At 36.9% G+C, this 18,662-nt stretch overlaps 3 protein-coding genes across 4 annotated transcripts; all 3 read right to left on the reverse strand.

Moving 5' to 3' along the window:
- Positions 1–51: 51 nt before the first annotated feature.
- LOC132178859 (putative methyltransferase PMT5) lies at positions 52–8,766 on the reverse strand. The gene is made up of 12 exons (XM_088516060.1): positions 8,540–8,766; positions 7,247–8,191; positions 6,894–7,029; positions 6,403–6,643; positions 4,428–4,653; positions 4,064–4,225; positions 3,574–3,876; positions 2,584–2,716; positions 1,649–1,854; positions 978–1,298; positions 705–792; positions 52–543 (listed from the first exon to the last, which is right to left on the reverse strand). The coding sequence occupies exons 2-9, from the start codon at positions 7,756–7,758 to the stop codon at positions 1,705–1,707; spliced, it is 1,863 nt and encodes a 620-aa protein (XP_088372186.1). The 5' UTR covers positions 7,759–8,191; positions 8,540–8,766; the 3' UTR covers positions 52–543; positions 705–792; positions 978–1,298; positions 1,649–1,704.
- Positions 8,767–10,401: 1,635 nt separating this feature from the next.
- Positions 10,402–13,129, reverse strand: DRL1 (KTI12-like, chromatin associated protein). The gene is made up of 2 exons (XM_059590941.2): positions 12,863–13,129; positions 10,402–11,634 (listed from the first exon to the last, which is right to left on the reverse strand). Exon 2 carries the CDS (start codon positions 11,586–11,588, stop codon positions 10,680–10,682), a length of 909 nt encoding a protein of 302 aa, XP_059446924.2. The 5' UTR covers positions 11,589–11,634; positions 12,863–13,129; the 3' UTR covers positions 10,402–10,679.
- Positions 13,130–14,237: 1,108 nt separating this feature from the next.
- On the reverse strand, positions 14,238–18,552 carry LOC132178969 (Cobalamin biosynthesis CobW-like protein). 2 transcript variants are annotated; one of them, XM_059591565.2, is made up of 9 exons: positions 18,336–18,552; positions 18,029–18,246; positions 17,820–17,934; positions 17,287–17,376; positions 16,880–17,053; positions 16,663–16,782; positions 15,479–15,589; positions 14,956–15,037; positions 14,238–14,862 (listed from the first exon to the last, which is right to left on the reverse strand). In XM_059591565.2, the coding sequence occupies exons 1-9, from the start codon at positions 18,507–18,509 to the stop codon at positions 14,804–14,806; spliced, it is 1,143 nt and encodes a 380-aa protein (XP_059447548.2). In that variant the 5' UTR covers positions 18,510–18,552; the 3' UTR covers positions 14,238–14,803. The 2 variants fall into 2 exon arrangements, with proteins under 2 accessions (XP_059447548.2, XP_059447549.2); XM_059591566.2 differs by lacking the exon at positions 17,287–17,376.
- Positions 18,553–18,662: the final 110 nt, after the last annotated feature.

The raw sequence follows: 18,662 nt of genomic DNA on the forward strand, positions 1-18,662 counted from the left end.
TTATGATAAATAGTACTAAGTTATTTTTGTGTTTAATCTATGTATTTAAGTATACTAAGTCACATAGGTTATGGTAAAAGATTCCCTTCATTTCAAATGGAGGGAATTGAATTTAAAATGGAGAGGATCATTTTCCGTCACATGGAGGCCAACCAAGGTGAAGCCAATACCGCCCTTCTAGCCGTGCAGCTTGCCTCTTGGTAGGGTAGCTCCCCTCTTATCATTGAAGGGGACTCTTTGACTACGATCCTCCCTCTTATCATTGAAGGGGACTCTTTGACTACAATCCTAGCCATCAACTTCCCCACCTCTGCACCAAATGAGCCTCTATCTTCACTCTTCACTGGCATCAACCTTCAACTCCTCTCCTCCTCGGATTGGACTGCTTTTAAGATCTCAAGATGTGCCTATTTTTACGCACACCATATCACCAAATGAGCTGCTTTGAACCTACTGTTTGGAAGCATTCTCACTCACTCTCCATGTTTTCCTTTTCAAGATTTAGGAATGGAAAGGACCCTCTTTGTAATCATCTGCTTCCCTCTTTGAATAAAATAAAATAAAAAAAAATAAAAAAAAAGCAATATCAACAACAGGTCACCTATGATAGACACGAGATAAAATGTCCATTATACTCTTATTGCGTGTGTGAAAATGCAATCATGTCCTTGAACTTAAAAAGGAAAAATTCTTCCCTTAATTACCATGGAGATCCACAAATAAGTTTGGAAAGATCCATGGTCGTGGACGGTGATCACTACCGAGAAACTTGGGATTTTCTTTCAAAAAGGTCTGATAAAAAAAGAAGAAGAAATATTAATAGAACATAAATTAAGAGTCCTTTCGACAGCTTTTGGGTCTAAATCTGCGCAACAGAAGGATACTTAAAGTTGATCAATAAGATACCATAATAATATAATTAATATATGCCCAAGGGAGAAGAGAAAATGTCTACAAATACAAATTTTAACTCTTACATTTCCTTGCCATTTCACATTCTTTCCTCAACAACAGCCATTCTTTAATTCCAAGATAGTTAGGAGTCCAAAATCAATCAATAAAGATTTTTTTTTTTTTTTTTTTTTTAATAATAAAAAAAATGGATGAAAGAATTGCTACAAGCGCCTTGACCAAAAAAAAAAAAAAATCTGAATTGCAGCTACTTCGTGTGGCAAACTTGTTTAACGTCTTTAATCTACAGCCTCCACATGCCCCTCTGGTTCAATGGTGGACAGCGTCAAATCCATCAGGCTCTGATCACATATTATATGGATATATGCTATCAAATGATCGAAACCCTGCGCAATAATAACATAAGATTATTGTTAAGCTATGAACACCTAAGCAGTATTAAGAAATTCCACTAATAAACGTGTTATAAACACTAAACACCCCATTAACAGTTGTTTAGTGGCTTCCTGAGTGTTATATATAGAGTGCAAATGGTTGCTTTTGAAAGGGAAGCAACAAAAATGACTAGGGTGGGTTTAAACACCACTTTCCAAGGGATCACAACTACACCAAGAACTAACTGACTTAAGGCTCTTTTACTTTTTTTCAAGTTCGTGTATGTATGACTAAGAACACGAACATCAGGTCATTATTGCCGTCATATTTCCCAATTTCCCGACCAATTTAGAGGAATTACCAGAGCCAAAAAAATGTACACTTTCGAAAAGGTGAGACCTCCAGATTCTCAATCTATCATTTCTTAATGAATGGTTTCTGGCAAACAAGCAGCCGCTGGTCACTGCCATTCTGAAGGTCAATCACCCTTGCTTCCCATCGTATTTGTGTAGCAAGTTGGCGTGCAATCTCTATAGCTCCCACTTTATCAGAAAGAACAGCCCATCCCTAGCAATCAATCAGAAATTCACATCAGGTTATCAACCTCATCATAATATAGTAGTCGATATCCAAGCTACTAGCATTATTGAATCAGAAACATCACTGCCACAACTTATTGTGAAGACACATCAAATGTAAGTGGACTAGCATCACTGAAAACCAAAAAAAGGAAAGGAATTGGCATTCAACAAGATCAACTTACAGCAAAAAGGCAGGTTTCCCCAGTAGTTGCTTAGAGAAAGCAAGATCAGGAACAAGAGAAAAGGGAGGAAAATTTGCTGGAAGTGCGGTTGTACTCTTTGTTGGTTTAATGAAATTTCTCACTCATCCCAAAAAAAAAAAAAAAAAAAAAAAAAAAAAAAAAAAAGAAAAGAAAAAGAAAAGGGAGGAAAAGGAGCATAACTCAACTCGCCTCCTACTTATGTATCTTGTATCAAAGGATTACAAGACAAGGAAAGGTGCCATGAGCAATATTCCAATTTTCATTAAAAGGGTAAACAATTCATATTACATGAAATTTTCCAGCATAGAAAACGCCAGATCAGGAAAAAGAAAGAGGGTGGAAAGGGGGCATAACTAATGTCTCCTTCCAAATGTGTGCCTTGTTTATATGAGGTATAAGACAAGGAAAGGTTTTGCAGGCAATCTTCTAATGAATTTAAAAATAATCAATCCACATTACACAATGGTTTCCGGCATAAGCAATAAAGAATTACTGTGGTACAATATAAATACCTCAGGGCGCAGTATTCGGTCCATCTCCAAGAATAAGTCCATTGCGCTGCATCTCTCTGAAGCGAGATGTGAAAGGAGCCCATTTGCATGAAGCATATCATATGTCCTGGGGTATGTTGGGAAAGGTTCACACCTGTGCACCAATAGATGATCACAACCATAAATCTAATAGCCAAAAAACTACTTATGATGCAATAAATTTATTTACAAACATAGTGCTATTGACAAATTTTATAGAAAACGAAGGAAAGAAAGATGAGTTATGGAGCCCAGAAATGAAAACAAGTTTTTTTTTCAGAACCAAAGTTTATGAACATAACGTTCCAAACCATATAAGTTAGGTACATGTATAACATGTCTAAAACTTATAAGTTCAGTCTTTGAAAGTGAAATAAAATTGGGACAGCTAAGCCAGAAATCATGTATATTAATCTTATGAAGTAAAACTCGAAGATTACGAACAAATAATTTGACAGGGGAGTTGTTTTATTTTCCCTGGCTTTTTATTTTTAGTTCTTTAATTCTTTTTTTCTTTTTAATTATAAGCTAATTTGACTTCTTGTGACATATATGTCAGACAGGCACCGGGGTATATCACAAATCCAATCTAACAATGACTTATATCTAACTAGTTTAAGTGAGAATTAATACTCTTATTTCTTATTAGAAAAAGGGAGAGAAGGCAGAGATAAGAATGTGATCAACATCAACTATACTTCACACAACATAAGCATGATATTCTAAAAATCTAATAATCACAATCCAAATATATATAATCTTTTTGCAAGTATTGATTTGTCTTTGTTATACACACACACACATGCAGGCATATATATACAATAAAAAATATTGAAAATACAGAATTTACTTTTTTCTTGACTTTGCATCATATTTGTCATAGGGTGACCCCAACCGGATCAATACAACCCAAAGAAAGCTTCTATTATCACTTCAGAAAAATATCCAAAGGAACTGAAATTAACAACTTACCAATCATGCAGAGCACCAGCGAAGCCTTGATCAAGTATAAGAGGAAGTGTATTAGGAGCTCTGACAGGCACAACATTCATTACCCATACTGATTTTTTCTCCTCCAAAAATGCAGCATTTAAAGACCCATAATGAGCACTCATGTCCATCACATTCCGTATCATGTTATATGGTGGTAATGGGTCCTCATCACCAGGCCTCTTTGGGTGGTCAGAGAAAATTAAGGGTGTAAGCAAAGACCAATAGTTTTTCAGAGCAGATCGCCAAAACTGCAAGTCGTCAAAGAAATCTTCAGGCAGAACCCCTGCAAAGATACAAGCAGATCAACAAACTGGCACAGCATTATGACATGCATTAGGAATTGAATAAAAAGGTAACAGCAGATGCAATGAACATTGAGGCTAAAGATAAATAATCCCATGGTTAGACAACTAGAACAACAAAAAGTAGTAATAAGAAGGATTATTAAGCCATAATAAAACAAGACTTTCCATGAACTTCAAGCTCAGCTGAGCTCAACTGGGAACCAGAGGATCTGTTCTGGATTGGATTCCAGCGTTTGCTAGAGGTCCCACTTACACACGATACAAGGGGCTGATAATATGATTGAGCATCATGCCCTTCTTTACACAGAGGTATAGTACCCTGCTTGCTGCAAAGAAGAATAAATGAAAGCATTAATGCCACAAGTTAAAGAGAAAAATATGGCAGCTCCACAAATACAACTAATTCAATGGAGCAAGGAAATACCAAAGCTAAAACACTTCTTAACTAAGTACAAAACCTGCTCCCAAAAAATAAAACAAAACAAAGCATTATTCATGGAAAAATGTGCACCATTTTTATATCCTTACCGAGATGCATAGCAATCAGTATCCACAGTTTTCTGCCAGACAAAAGTTTCATCTTGCTGAGCTAGAAGACTCCAACAGATTTCCTGGGTCAATCCTTCCAATGGTGTTAACATGTTTCTCTTCTTCATACTCACTGAACTCCCTTGTAGCTTGCTTGTGGGTGAGGTTAACACAAAGTAACCTCCAGGCTTGAGTAACCGGTCAACTTCTATAAGGAACATCCCATCTGTTTAATAAAGTCATTATTAGGCAGCAAAAACATGCTATTTTACAGAAGTAAACGATACTCAACCCCATAGCCGACCAGATTCATAAAAAAAAAGGGAATATATCAATCATTAAAAACTTCAGAATAGCATCCATGGGTTCAAACCTTTTATTACTTAGCATGTCATTTTCAAATACATCTTGCTTCAATATTCAACCACTGCATTTAGGGGTAACCAAATCACTCCACAGGAGACAAAGTATAACCATCCATAGCTTCTAGAAGCCATTATTTTGGTCTCAAATACCTATACATGAACTAAACAGCTCTGTATCCATAATAAGAGCTTACAAAATTTTGAACCCTTGTTTAACGGCAGAGGAGATACCACTTGATCCCAAGACCACTGACAATTTTAAACAATATAAAATATAAGATCACAAAAACCTGCTAGTCACCGAGCCAAAAAGGAGCTGATTCTAGATTCAAATGGTTTTAACAGAAAGGTCAGGGTGTACCTGTTGAAAATTCAAACTCTATCCCGTTATGCCAAACAATTTTCACCCTTACTGACATTATTCTAACAACCAAACAAGAATTCACAAGAAAAAAAAAAAAGGCTCAATAAGTCTCTATCACAGCCTTTTGACAAACCAAAAGCCCAATTGCACAGAGCTCTGTAAATCAAAGGGATTTATTATACTGATTCCACTAGTTACTAGGAACATGGAAAATCATCCCTTGTTCTCACCAATATACTGGTTTTGAAACTTCACCAGCTTCACCAAATTTTTTTCTTGGTTTATTATATACTCGAACTTATCCAGCTTCCATCTTACTAATTCTTGATAAAGCAAAATGAGTTACCAGCTCACACTTGCTTATAACTCAAAAAAAAAATGTTACCAAAGTATTACCAATTCACCATTGTCAGTCACTTGTTCCACTTTACTGCATTTCTATTTATTTTTTCTTATACAACTTCTTCTAATATATTATCTTCATTTGCACAATTTTACCAGAAATTCTTTCAATCAACCAATACTAACATGATAGGAAAGTTCATACTTGTTATAACATAGAAGCTCAATTCTGCTGAGGCTCTAAATTCATAGTTGTTGTAATGTAGAAGGGCTCAATACTAAGGCTTTGAATTCATAATTGTCATATATGCATCTCCTACTTGTTATACACAATTTGTTTGAGACACTTACTTCTAATAGAATACTTGTCATATATCCTAGCCTCTTATATGGAACACAAAATGCACAGCATCTCTATTTCCAGTTGAGCTCATGCACACTAAATTCAATGGCAGGCAAGTGCCTCTCTAAATGAGTCGATTAGTCTGTTGAAAAAAGGGAAAAAAAATTTAAAAAGTTGACCCTTCCATGCTTGGAGTGAATTATTATCACTTTGGCCTTATATAGCAGTGACTGCCATCCAAAAAGGGAGCAACATTTACACCTCTGCTTTCTACATTGTCAAAATATATTTTCCAAAAAGGGGCATTAAAGGAGAGGACAAAGTCAGCTGGACTGGAAACTTAACTCATAACTGATGGTGCTACATTCTTTATACTCTAGGTAAGAACCATGTATATCTATTAGTGTGTTAAAAAATGGAGAATAATGTTAGAGAAAACAAAAAGCAAGAAGGTGTTAATCAACGAACAAAAATCCAAGCAGCAACAAGTATTGCGAGAGCCAAAAGGAAGCACATCACGAATAAGTGGGATGAAATGATCTAATCTAAGTCTAAAAGTACCTTTTTTGTCCCAAACAATACCACACTGCGCACAATGAACCATGTCAAATGACAATGATGGATATGGAAGCTGTCTCGAAATGAAGTTCCCGATCATTGCCGGAAGACCTCTCTCAAGGGCCAACTGGACTTGGCTGCCAGTTGCCTCATAAGCCGCAATACAAACAGCCATTAACTTCAATGAGACTAAATGAGCTCCGAAGCTACCAAATCCACAACCAATATCTAGTACAGTATGCACCTGTAATAGGCATAAATAAATTAAAATATGTAATGCAACTAATAATTCTACTGATTTTCATCAGAAAGAAAAAAGAGAGTAACCAAAAGAAATTGCAAACTATATGGTATTGTTGCCTAAGATATAAAGTTACCAAACATTAAGAGGGAAATATAGAATTGCATTCAACAAATTCCAGCCTTTTAAAACCCAATAGTGGCCAAAGAGTAACAACTAGAAATTATATCTATGAGATGTAAACAAAACTTACTCCAGCTTGAAGAAATTCAGAATCACTTCCTAACCCTATCATCTCTGCAATTTGGCGAGAGTAGTCTTTAACACCATCAAAGATCAACCCATCCTCAGAGTGGAAAGCTATTTGATTCTCTTCCAGTAACATCAACCTATCAGGAAAAATGGTAAAAATATATATACTATCATTTTACACAATCAAATCATTAATTGCTCAGAAGCCCAACAAGGAAATCACGTACAAACCCAACAATGAAAATCATGTACACCAATTAATGTGCAAAATTAATGAGCTCTAAAGGCTCCCATCACTTATGCAGTTAGAGGTAATTCCACACAATGCAGCAGTTAGCTGTGATTAAGAAGTACCTTTTGGTCATGCTTCCAGACGAAAGAAATTGGTCTTTGGTTATCTTCACATTTCCACTCCATATCACATCCCTGCCAGTGGGCCACTTTAGGGGGGTCTTATAGTCCTTAGGAGGGCGAACCAAACACCGCTCCCGTTCTCTAGAAACTTCACAATGCCGATCAAACTCCTCCCCATCTTTAAACCCTACTAACAAATTTGCTGAAACATTGTGACAAGGGACATAATTTTCTCGTTCTTTGCCACAAAGGCCAAGCTCTCTTTGCCGACTAGCTCCAACTGAGAGGGACTTTAGCTCCAAATAATCAACTGCTGTTTGCTCCTTTAACCTTCTGTAATTCAAATAAACGTCAGGCACTGGAGTGGGAGTTACAGAGTCAAAGGCATTTGAGGAAGACGACCCTAAAACTGCAATTAGTGCGAGCAAGCTAATGAGGCACAACAGTAACCAGCTGAGTGGCGGTCTAGGGCCAAAAATGACAGATAGTTTATTGAACCAAGAGCTTCTCATGTCCAAATCGTGCAACCTCCTTCAACAATCGAGTTAAGAATACCCACTCAATACCCAATTCCTTGAACCTAACATACAAGCTTCTGTGCGTGTTTGTTGACCTTGAATCCGGACAATTACTACATGCATTAGAACCACCACCCCTCGGACTCTCCGAAGAAAATGGGTATACTGTTTCCACTAGATTGAACCACCGGACTCACATAATTATCATATAGATTCACCATAAACAAAAGCAAATTACAGAATCCAGATCGCTAGCCCTCCAAGTTTCAATACCCGATTATGGATCAACAATCCAAAAAGAAAAGGAACAATCCACAAGATTTAGAATTCCAAATAATGCGGAATTTAAAACGAGCTGTATACCAACTGATAACGACAGGGCAATGCCAATTCTGGAAAACCAGTCCTCTTAATCTACCAGATCAATCTGCAGAGAAGACAAATAATGAGTCACCAACTGTACAGCCCCGTTCTCTAGAAAAAATAACGGAATTGGATTACATTTACTCATAAGATTCCAAATTATCTTCTCCGTTTTTTCCACGATTCTCAGCAAGCCAAAAAGCATAAAACACACACACACACACAAAGAAAGGGGCAAACCTTTTTCCCATTATTATAACAAAAACAAAACCCAGATCTCAAAAAGGAAAGAAAACGAACACAGATCCAATCAAACCAACACCAAATCACCCCCTACCCAAAATTAAGCACAGTGAGCAATCGACATTGATTCCAAAAGTTGGGATTAGGGTTTTTGGGGAAGGGGGCGTACCAGTGCTGGGTCGCTGACGGTGGAAGACTGAGATTCAGAAACAAATGCAAAAACAGAGACGGAGAAAGGTATGATTGGAATTTGGATGAGTCCAAATATACCGGATTCTCTAGCTCTTGGGGCGTGTTTGCTTTGGTCAATTACTTTGATATAATATTTATTTAAATGTGATCCAGAAATCAGATCCAGGAGGCTCGCGGATTTAGACAAAAACTAACAGCTAGAGTATATATCATCATCGTCTTCTGCGCGCACAACACATTATAAATAAACTAAAAAAATTAAATTAGTGGGGAATAATTGTTATTTATGGCGTGGGGACTTCTTAAACCCACCTTGTTTTTATGTTTTCTGACGTGGCAATGCTGAACGTGGGAAGTGAGATGCCCCAATCATGGCCTTTGGAACTGGAAAAGGGGCAAGACGGACGGTGGAGATTTGGCCGTCGTAAAGTGAAGTTTAGGCCGTTAAAGTTGCTTTGCTAAATAAAGGAAGCATGATGATGCGTAATTAAAGTCCCTTGATTATGGGATTGATCATTAGAGACCACTTTTGTTAATGGTGCCAAATGGAGAGTGAGGGTAGCACTGTAGCAGAGACCACCGCCATGAAATCAATCTTTCACTTGTTGCCATCCGGCATGTCACATCACTCTTTGGTGCCCTTTTCTTTCTTTCTTTTTTTGTTTTTTTTTTTTTGGGTTGCTTTTCTTTTAAGAGAAAAAAGTGGCTCACTGATGGCCTACGAATTTGCGATGACAAAGACGTTTTAAAATAAGTGTCAATATCTTAAATTATTTAATTTGAAAATGATAATCAAGTTTTGAGGATGTCTATTTGGTATAATAGTTTAGAATTTATAAACGATTTGGTCGGAATTTCTTAACCCAACAAAATTATATATATATATATATATTATTGGGGTTGGTCAGTTTGGTAGCAGGTAGCTAGTCTAACTCTAGAAACATGTACTTGTGAAATGATGGAGTCCGTTAGTTTAGCGAAAAAGGGTGTATATTTTCTGAACCAAATGACTCCAGGGTGGCACGAATAGAAGATGAGCTGTGTCCATGATACTGAATTTTTCAAGGGATATTTAAAGGAACTTTCATGGGATAAACCAATGAAAACAAGGCTTTGATGTCTGAAGTGAATTTTTTTTTTTTTTTTTTTTTTTTGGATATGTTTGCACAAGAAAAGAAAAGGGAAAAAGAGAGGAGGAAATCCACCTCTCATTGAGGGCATCTTCAACTTTCTCTGCTGCAGTGATGAAAGCCTAGTCTACTAAATCATAACACTCATCCCAATGCGCTAATAAAGTTGCTAAAACCACTCCCTAGCCAGTTAATTAAATGGCTACAGTCAGTTGGGCTGCATCTTTTGCTGCTTTCCTTTTTCTAACTACGGATTTGCCTTGAAAGGCCATTGTAAGAAAGAAAGAAAAAAAAAAAGCATTCTCAAGAACTCCGGGGAAGAAAATCCGAAAGCATGATAGGGATAAGATTAGGGTGAGATAGGTTGAGTTGGAATTCATTAAGATTGGATTATTTAAAATTAAGATTAGTTGTTATCTAACTGTAATCCATTTAAAGACCCCTTTAGTAAATTGTAGTATTTTCTAATTCTGAGTGGAGTTTTGTGGTCTTGACTCTTTTCTATTCCAAGTCGAATATTATTTCACCCAAACAATCACCATCCTTTGATATTTTAATTGCAATCACAATCCACCAAACCAACCACTTTCTGTAAGGACTCACTTCCAAGCAAGGTTATGATTGACGTGATCAGGACCATCCATCCCAAAATAATAATAATAATACAGGGTAGAGAGAGAGAGAGAGCACTTTTCCAAGTAGAATCGTGTAGAAATGAATCAAATGATAGCTTGGTGGTCCTATTACCAAACACCCTGATACAATTCAAAACATATGCAGCACAGTACAAATCTTATGAAATACAAAGCCCTTAATATCTGTATGTTGGTAGAAAAAACCCCATGTCTCACATAACCTAGAATGGAAGTGCAAAATTTTTTGTTATTTGTCTTCTGTTTTCTTCATTGTTCCATTATAAAAATCAGTTTAGTCCAAAGACATCTCCCATAATAGATAACTCCTTAACATCATCGACATTGTACTCTTTCAAGCAGTTCCCAGTTCCCTGTTAAGGTAGTCCACAAACATCCTCTTGGCACTGTCTGCATCAGATGGCGGTGGTCGCCCACTTAAACTCGTCTGTCCGGTCAATTTAATAAAAGTTCTCCGCAGCCTGCGTAGCTCCGGCAGCCCAACTGATCTTGAAATATTGACAGTTGGGAATTCCTGGCCTAGAGAAACCCCATTTAGAGGCCCTCCAAGTGCCTGAGATTGTGCTTCCACAATGGCATTCATCACTTCCTGCGTTGCTCTATCCAACTCATATAGAGAATTTGCCTCTGAAAACCGTACACTTTGTGTTGCGATTGTTGGCTGTAAAATTTTTACATCCTGCGTTTTTGAGTCCACCTTCTTCGTCAAATATGAAACAGCATCTAAAATAGCAGCACGAGATTTGTCTATTCCATCCTTATGTGGCCATAACTCAAACAAAGGGGAATCCCATCGATTTCTTCTTTCCGGTTTCTCGAACCTTCTTACCAAATCTTCAAATATCACATCATCGTAAGCAGCTTCTCCCTTGTCCCTTCGTTCTTCGTTCCATTTTCTACAGTTGGTTTCTTCGATGTCACAATATAGCACACAGTATCTTATTCCGGCAGCACGAGCCAAACACCACAACTCATACCTGTAACCCTTTATGCTATTTAAAGAATCTACTACTATGATATTATCTTTTGACACAGATCTATCAACTTCAGACCTAAGCACTCCTCTTAAATTCTTCTCTGCAGTCATGTTGGCATAGCTCTGATTGCGATCAAGATGAAGGGAAGTTTCATCAATAATCCTGACAGTTTGCTTTGATTCTGATTCTTTGAGAACTTCAGCTAGGAAGAGGGCAGCTGTGGACTTCCCACTGCATGGCTGCCCACAGATGACCACCAATGCCATTTGATGAAAAATTGAGATTTTATGCTTCTTCCAAAAGAAATATTTACTGCATGAAAATCAACCAACATACATCAGTAAAGATCTTTTGTCTCTCTTTAATTATCTAAAATATGAATTTCATCTACTTTCTATTCCCAAATTGAGTGTCTTGGTTCAAAATAACATGTTGTTAAATGAAGAGTAAAAGTATACCACAAGTGTCCCTTGATTGGTTTCTCTAATTAGTGAGTGGTAATATGGGAAGATGAAAACACAAATTCTTTTAACATTTTGAAAGTGGACACTCATTTTAGGACGTCCAACAAAGAAAGCAAGACAGTCAACATTGGACGGAGGACACATGAATAAGCGTCATGTATAGAGCCATAGATACACTTAGAGTTGTTAAAGGATAATTCTTAATCTTAACAGTTAAACCCCGATTTGCAGAATAAAGAAAAGTTTTAAGTAATTCTACAGAATACGTAGATAGCACAAACTGTAACAACTCCAGATCTATACGAACACCAAAAATATCTCCATCAGAGTTACAGATGGCATTTGGTACTTAAAAGGTTCACAATATAACTTAGTCACACAAAAAATCCTAACAAACACACACCATTATATTGCGGGCTTTTATCGTTACAATACTGCTTAGTGTTAATGTAAAGAGTTTGTTTAGTACTTAGAAAGGTCTCAAGTGCGGCTTAAGTGAGTTTTTGTTACCTTTAGTCAACAAGACTCATTGAGGGTACAAATTATAATGATTTAGAAAGTATAAGATGTAAATTGTTGCAATTGAAACCTTGGAGTTTAACTTAAACTACGTCAAACTCTAGGAGTTATTATATAATTACCCCAAAAATATAAACAACTCTTATAAGCTGTGCATCATCAATTTTGAAAGAATATGGAAAAACTTTCTAAATTTTTAGTTCAAAAATATTACATCAATACCACAGAGACAAAAATTGATGCGTTACATTCATGAATCAACAGAAGATACCTTCTAGCTAGGAACTAAAGGATACCCCCCCCCCCCCCCCCCCCCCCCACACACACACACACACACACACACAGAGTCCTCTATCGACTATCACCGTTAAATTTCAATTTATATCACAAGCATGAATAAGTATATACTTCTTCAACGAATTGGAGAAAACGAATGTAACTTTCAATACGATGAACAGGATTCGTATAATCTGATTCAGAAAGAAGTTAAATTTACGCTAAAGCAAAAAGTAAACCCTAATCGCCCAAATATTGAGATCTCTGTGATGGAAGGTTACCCCAACGTGGAGCACGAGCGAGAGAGGTAGCTTGGCGTAAAGAGTGAAAGAGAAAGGAACGTTCGTCAATCTTGAATAAACAAAGCAGCTGGTGGCTCCTACCTCCGGTGAGTTCGCCTGGGGGATTGGCCGCGACCGGGGGCAGCAACTGGTGTCTGTGTGCGTGTGTGAAGGCGTCGGGTTCTTTTATTGGCGACTAGGGGTGGCACGGGTCGGCTTTTGGGTTTTCATATCCGAACCGCACACCTCGGGTATGGAAAATGGGTACCCGAGACCCGGTCTCAATGGACAGTATCCGCCGTGTTTCAGCATTTGCGGGGCGGATAATTCGGGTTGTGCGGGTCGGAGCGGGTTGTTCTATTTCTCTCTCCTGCGTCTCTCTCTTCCTCTCAGCTACCCTCTCTTGTCTTTTTTTTTTCTTCTCTTCTATGATTCTTTCTCTCCTGCATCTCTTCTCTCCCTTATTCTTCTTCTTCTTCTTCTCTCCCTTTTCCTCTCTACTGCATTGTCACGTGCCTCAATTGATTCAACCCAAGAGTCTGTTGATTCAACCCAAGAGTCTACCTTGAAAATATGAGAAGTGTTATGGGTCCTGCAAATAGGCTTCTTCTTCTTCTTCTCCTGCATCTCCTGTTTCTCAAATTTCTTCCGCGACGACGTGAGAAAAGAAAGACGAGGGCAAGGGTTTTTTGTTTCGTTTGCGGGGCGGGTAATCGCATATACAAAATATTTCTACCCGAAACCGGCCCCACCCCGCCCGGGTTAAAAGAAATCCAACACGTTTCCGCAAAAATTACTCTAAATCCGGTTGTTGCGGGGCGAGTGAGTCGGGTTATTCGGATTATGCGAATATTTGCCCTATTGCCCACCCCTACTGGCGACTAATAATAATAAACAAAGCTTTTATTTTTATTTGTATGGATAGATGCAATATCAGTAGTTGTTTGATTTGCAATAGCTATCTATGATATTAAAAAAGCTTTAAAACTTGATCTTCAAAAAAAAAAGCTTTAAAACTCTAAGCAAGAATAACAAATAATTATTGTTCCTACTTTCATTTGAAATTTTAACGAAAACATTGTAACGTCAGCACTAATAATAAAATAATAAATGTTTTTTTTTTAATTAAAAAAAAAAAAATTGTTTTTAACTGTATTTTCATATCAATCTATAATTCAGTAATTTTCTCATTTTCTTTTCTTTTTTTTTTTAAAAAAAATTGTAAGTCTTCCTATCTTAGGAAATAGAGTATCGAATCTCATTCTCCCTTATCCGAAATTTGGTCTTCAATTTTATCTCTACAATCAGCAGATAAGAACAAGAGGCATTAGCAAAAGGCAGCACAAAGATAAAGAAGCCATTGTAGATGGAGGTATCCTATGAAAAATGCTATCATAGTATGAGAGTTGAAAGGGCAAACTCCCGTGCATATTACATACAATAACGACCAAAATTAGACTAACTATTATTTTCAGTTTTGTTGCAGTATGTACGGGTTGTTCAGTAATCCTGCTCCATAAATAGGAAAAGAAATGTACTGAATGGTGCGGTCTTGTTTCCCTTCTGCTTAACCTATATTAGCAATCAACCTCATGCAATTGCAACGTCAGTAAAACAAGCAGAACAAGAGAAGAAATTAAAGAACCCAATGACAAATCCCAAAAAGAGTGCTAAGCACCAACTGAATTCTCACAAAAAAGGAAAATTAGTAATTATATTCTCATGTAACCTGTAATCAAAACTCAAGAATTAGAAACGTTGATTCATTTAAATTTCTTGTGTTGCCAAGTTGATAATGCTTGATGTGTAGGACTTCAAGGAATAAGGCACATGTCTAGAATCAGCGAAGCTTCTAATATTCTACCCAGATCATGATTTACAGCTTAACTTTCTAATTTTGAGAAGAGATGACAATCAACTATCAGTATTCTAGTATTATTATCACGAGGTTGCGCAATTGCTGAAGGAATCAGTAAGAACGTCCTCATTCAGGTTATGACCTGCAATACAAAACAAATTGACAAAAAGACTAAAATAGGAGCTATAATTACTTTTCAGAACTTCACTTGAAAATAACGTGGCTTAGAGCATACCTATGAAAACTATCTTGTTCATCTGACTTTCCTCACCTTTCCATTTGCGAGATGGAACAATCTCATATATCTCCCTCACGGCCTGCCAGGAACATAAGGTCTTTTAATGACAACATACAACAAATTAACTTCTCCAAAAACAAAATAACTCCATCAGTAAATTCAAAACTAAAAAGAAAGCAGAAGAAACTGACAGACTTGGAGATGTAAAGAATATGATGACAAAGAAGTCAATATTATAGAAAGGCCAAACCCCAAAAAAAAAAAAAAAAAAAAAAAAAAGAGTAGTTTTGATCAAAATATTGTAAGTACTTGATCAATTGAAAATGTTTTCTAGAAGTCGCTCAAAAAACAACAAAGAAATTCAATTATTAGAATAATTATCGCAAGACTGGCAATTATGTAGGAGAAAACAGAAGTTTAACTTTTAGAGCTAGAACACCAAAGATGTTGTAGGTCTTAAGCAGCACAAGTTAACTTCCAATTGAAAGAATGCTTGAAGACATTTGATATCAAACAATACCTGTAAAGTATGTAGTTGATCAGAATTTTGAATGCTTAGTACTCCTTTGCAGCGATACACTTCCATACCATATTTCTTATCCCAAAGAATCTCCTCAAGCCATAAACGAACCTACAAACAATGAACGATCAGGCATGATGTCATGTGCAAATAGCTTCTAAGACAACGGGGGCTGATTCAATATGATATAAAATAAGTACAGGTGGCAGGCACCCTCAGTACAAAAATATAGTAACGAAGTTGTATAATCTGACATGGATGTGATTCTCTGAGCTATCTAAGCTTCCACTACCTTGGTCAAGAATAAATACAAGTTTATCAAAAAAAAAAAATTATGATGGAGACCAAGACTAAGGATGAACTATTATTTGTGATATTTTCTGCAAATCCTAAAAGTGCAAGGATTGGGGCTTCAAAGGAAATGTTGGAGATAGTGGCTCATATTTATAATGAGTGTTACACTATTTCCTATGTCCAAAGGAACTTAGGAGCCCCATGTACTATTGGACTAGGGTTTTGACTGGTGACAGTATATATATGTTGTAACCCTACTTTGTTTTGATATATATTGAAATGCCGCTTGCTTCTGTGGACATAGGCACAACGCTGAACATCGTAAATTTGTGTGTACCGTTCTCTCTTGTTTTCTCTTTACTTTTCACTGTTTAGAATAGTTTCTACAGGAAATTAATATATTTGTGCATTTAACCAACCAAAATCTAGTCACATGTTCTTACAAAAATATAAGTGTAAACATTTTCAATTTCAACTGTAGTGTGATGGTGGTTCTGTTCAAACTCAACAAATTTGTATCCCAAATATAGTGTGGCCACTGACACAAGTCTTCTTTCACCTATCCAACTCATCTAGAACCACCCCTTTTAGTTAGGAAAGAACCAAAACATAAGATTATGAAATTTTAAAATCTGTTAGTGTGGATACATCTTTAAATTGGTTCTCTACCTAAAGCAGCCCTAGTTCAGAAAGACAACAAGTCAAACAAAATACATAGTCAGTGCCTACTAATCAATTTTCCGTTGGAAGATACAAAATCCAACTAGTTGGGAAGAAATACTTGTAAACTGTTGTCCAAAGCTGTAAATAAAGTGCCAACAACTTCAACAATAAACATCATGTCAATTTTCCAGAACATGATTGATATGACAGGTGTTTCAGAAAACTACCTTATCAAGATCAACCTGTCGTGGCTCACTAATGCACAAGGTTCTCACACCACTATCATGAAGATCCCCAGTAGATAGAGAACGGCTTTCTTCCAACAATGCTTCTAAATGAGTGGCGTGCTGAAAATGGGAAAAATCAGTAATGTTAGTTCAATAAAGTCAGTATGAACTAGGAAGATAAACCAGCAGATGAAAAACAAAGTTATGTATAACTAACTGTAGCATCATAGGCCCGACAGTTCAATAACTTAGGCAAGTCAACTTGACACCGAACAGAGCGGATGATGCTGGCAAGGGAGTTAATGTTATGAATCTCCTTCTCCAGTTCCTCCAGAACACCTTCACAGCCCTCAGCAGAAACCAAATCAACCTTGTTGAGAATTACAACATCCTACACAAAAAAAAATGAACTTCTAAGTCTCTTAAGTGCTCATATCACACTATATCCATCATATTCAAATGAAAAGAAAACAAAGAAAGAGAAGAAGAAAAAGAGCAAGCATTGGTTGTACTAATTATATAACATAAATCACAGCTGCAAGGGTTGGTTTTTCTAAAACCAATAAGAAAAAGTCCTTTTTGTAGCCAAAATCAGCCATGACAGTGCAACAACAAGATCATTACCGCAAATGCTATTTGAAGAAAGGCTTCAGGAAATGAAGACAACACTTTTCGCTCATTGAGCTGAAAACGAAGGTTTTTGGCATCAACAACCTATTAAAAACAACATACCATTCAAAGTAAGATATTTAGTAACAAAGGTAGCTAGTAATTGAACAAGATTATAAAAACTCAAGAGAAAGAAATGCAAATTTGTGATTAAAAAAAAAAGGTTATCAATCAGTGATAAATCAAAAGGTACTCAAAATACATAGCAATAAACCATACAATCCCGCATTCAAATGCCAAAACTTAGTGGAAGAGGAAACCCCTATATATAAATAGCATACAGACTATGGTACACAAACTCATAAGCTTTATCTTATCTCGTTCTCCATCTCACATCTAGTTTTGTAACATCAAATTCTGTTACATAATGATACGAGTGATCTATTGGCAAGAATAAGTACACAAATTAGACAAAACAACGATGGCCAAATGTCTAATTATACAGTAAAATCATAAAATGAATAGATATATCATGGAATAAAACTTACGGTGATAATCGAATCGAGCCTGACCGCTGATTCCAGCTGATCATCCAACCAAAGAACAGATGCAAGTGGAGCTGGGTTCGCCAACCCCGTGGTCTCCAGTAAAATGTGATCAAGTCTACACTTAAAATAAAAGAAGAATTTACAGTTTATATAATCGAAATGTGCTATAAGATTTTTGAATTTGTGAAACATAATGAGTATAATCGTACTTTTCCTTCCTCTGTACAAGTTGCTCAAGCGCTTGGACTAAACTGTGCTTGACATTGCAACAGATACAACCATTTGCTAGTTCAACCCATTCTTCAACCAGCGCGCCGCCATCTCCTTCATTGATCATCGCTCTTTCTACTCCAATTTCCTCACCGAACTCATTCAAGATCACCGCTATCCTTTTCCCGTGTTGCGAATTCAGTATGTGATTCACCAGCTGAGTGCAAAACCATTCATCACAGTCACAATGAATAAATCACAAAATTTTTTAGAAATGCAAAAATCTAAGAAGCTCAAGAGCTTTACAGTGGATTTTCCAGCTCCGAGATAGCCTGTGATGACGGTGACCCCGACGCAAACGTCTTCGTTTTCCGGTCGCCTTGAATTGGATTGTTCGTGAGGGTAGGGTTCCAAGCTTTCTTCAATTTGAACTGCGAGAGGCGCCTCTTCTTCGTCGTCGTTCTCCATTCTCTGTCGCATTGCTCTATCTGTGAAGCCTTTGTTTGTATTTTTTATACGAAAGTACTCGGCTCGGAAGAAAAATAGAAAGAAAAATGGGAACGGTTTACGCTTTCAATGGCTGAGCCTAAAAATGTCAGCCCAGGCTCAGCCCTATAGAAGCCCAATGGGCCT

The sequence above is a fragment of the Corylus avellana genome, chromosome 4, assembly GCF_965113065.1.
Source record: "Corylus avellana chromosome 4, dhCorAvel1.hap1.2, whole genome shotgun sequence".
Lineage (NCBI taxonomy): Eukaryota > Viridiplantae > Streptophyta > Magnoliopsida > Fagales > Betulaceae > Corylus > Corylus avellana.

What these genes read in the sequence shown, in the direction of transcription:
- LOC132178859 (XM_088516060.1), bottom strand. Translation starts at nt 7,758, where the DNA reads ATGAGAAGCTCTTGGTTCAATAAACTATCTGTCATTTTTGGCCCTAGA. An exon ending in CTGAATTTCTTCAAGCTGGA is followed by an intron (nt 6,644 to 6,893) that starts GTAAGTTTTGTT and finishes TGCCTATTACAG; the next exon opens with GTGCATACTGTACTAGATAT. An exon ending in ACCGAATACTGCGCCCTGAG is followed by an intron (nt 1,855 to 2,583) that starts GTATTTATATTG and finishes ATTGATTGCTAG; the next exon opens with GGATGGGCTGTTCTTTCTGA.
- DRL1 (XM_059590941.2), bottom strand. Translation starts at nt 11,588, where the DNA reads ATGGCATTGGTGGTCATCTGTGGGCAGCCATGCAGTGGGAAGTCCACA.
- LOC132178969 (XM_059591565.2), bottom strand. Translation starts at nt 18,509, where the DNA reads ATGCGACAGAGAATGGAGAACGACGACGAAGAAGAGGCGCCTCTCGCA. An exon ending in TTCTTCAAATAGCATTTGCG is followed by an intron (nt 17,054 to 17,286) that starts GTAATGATCTTG and finishes TTTTTTGTGTAG; the next exon opens with GATGTTGTAATTCTCAACAA. An exon ending in GAACAAGATAGTTTTCATAG is followed by an intron (nt 14,863 to 14,955) that starts GTATGCTCTAAG and finishes TTTGTATTGCAG; the next exon opens with GTCATAACCTGAATGAGGAC.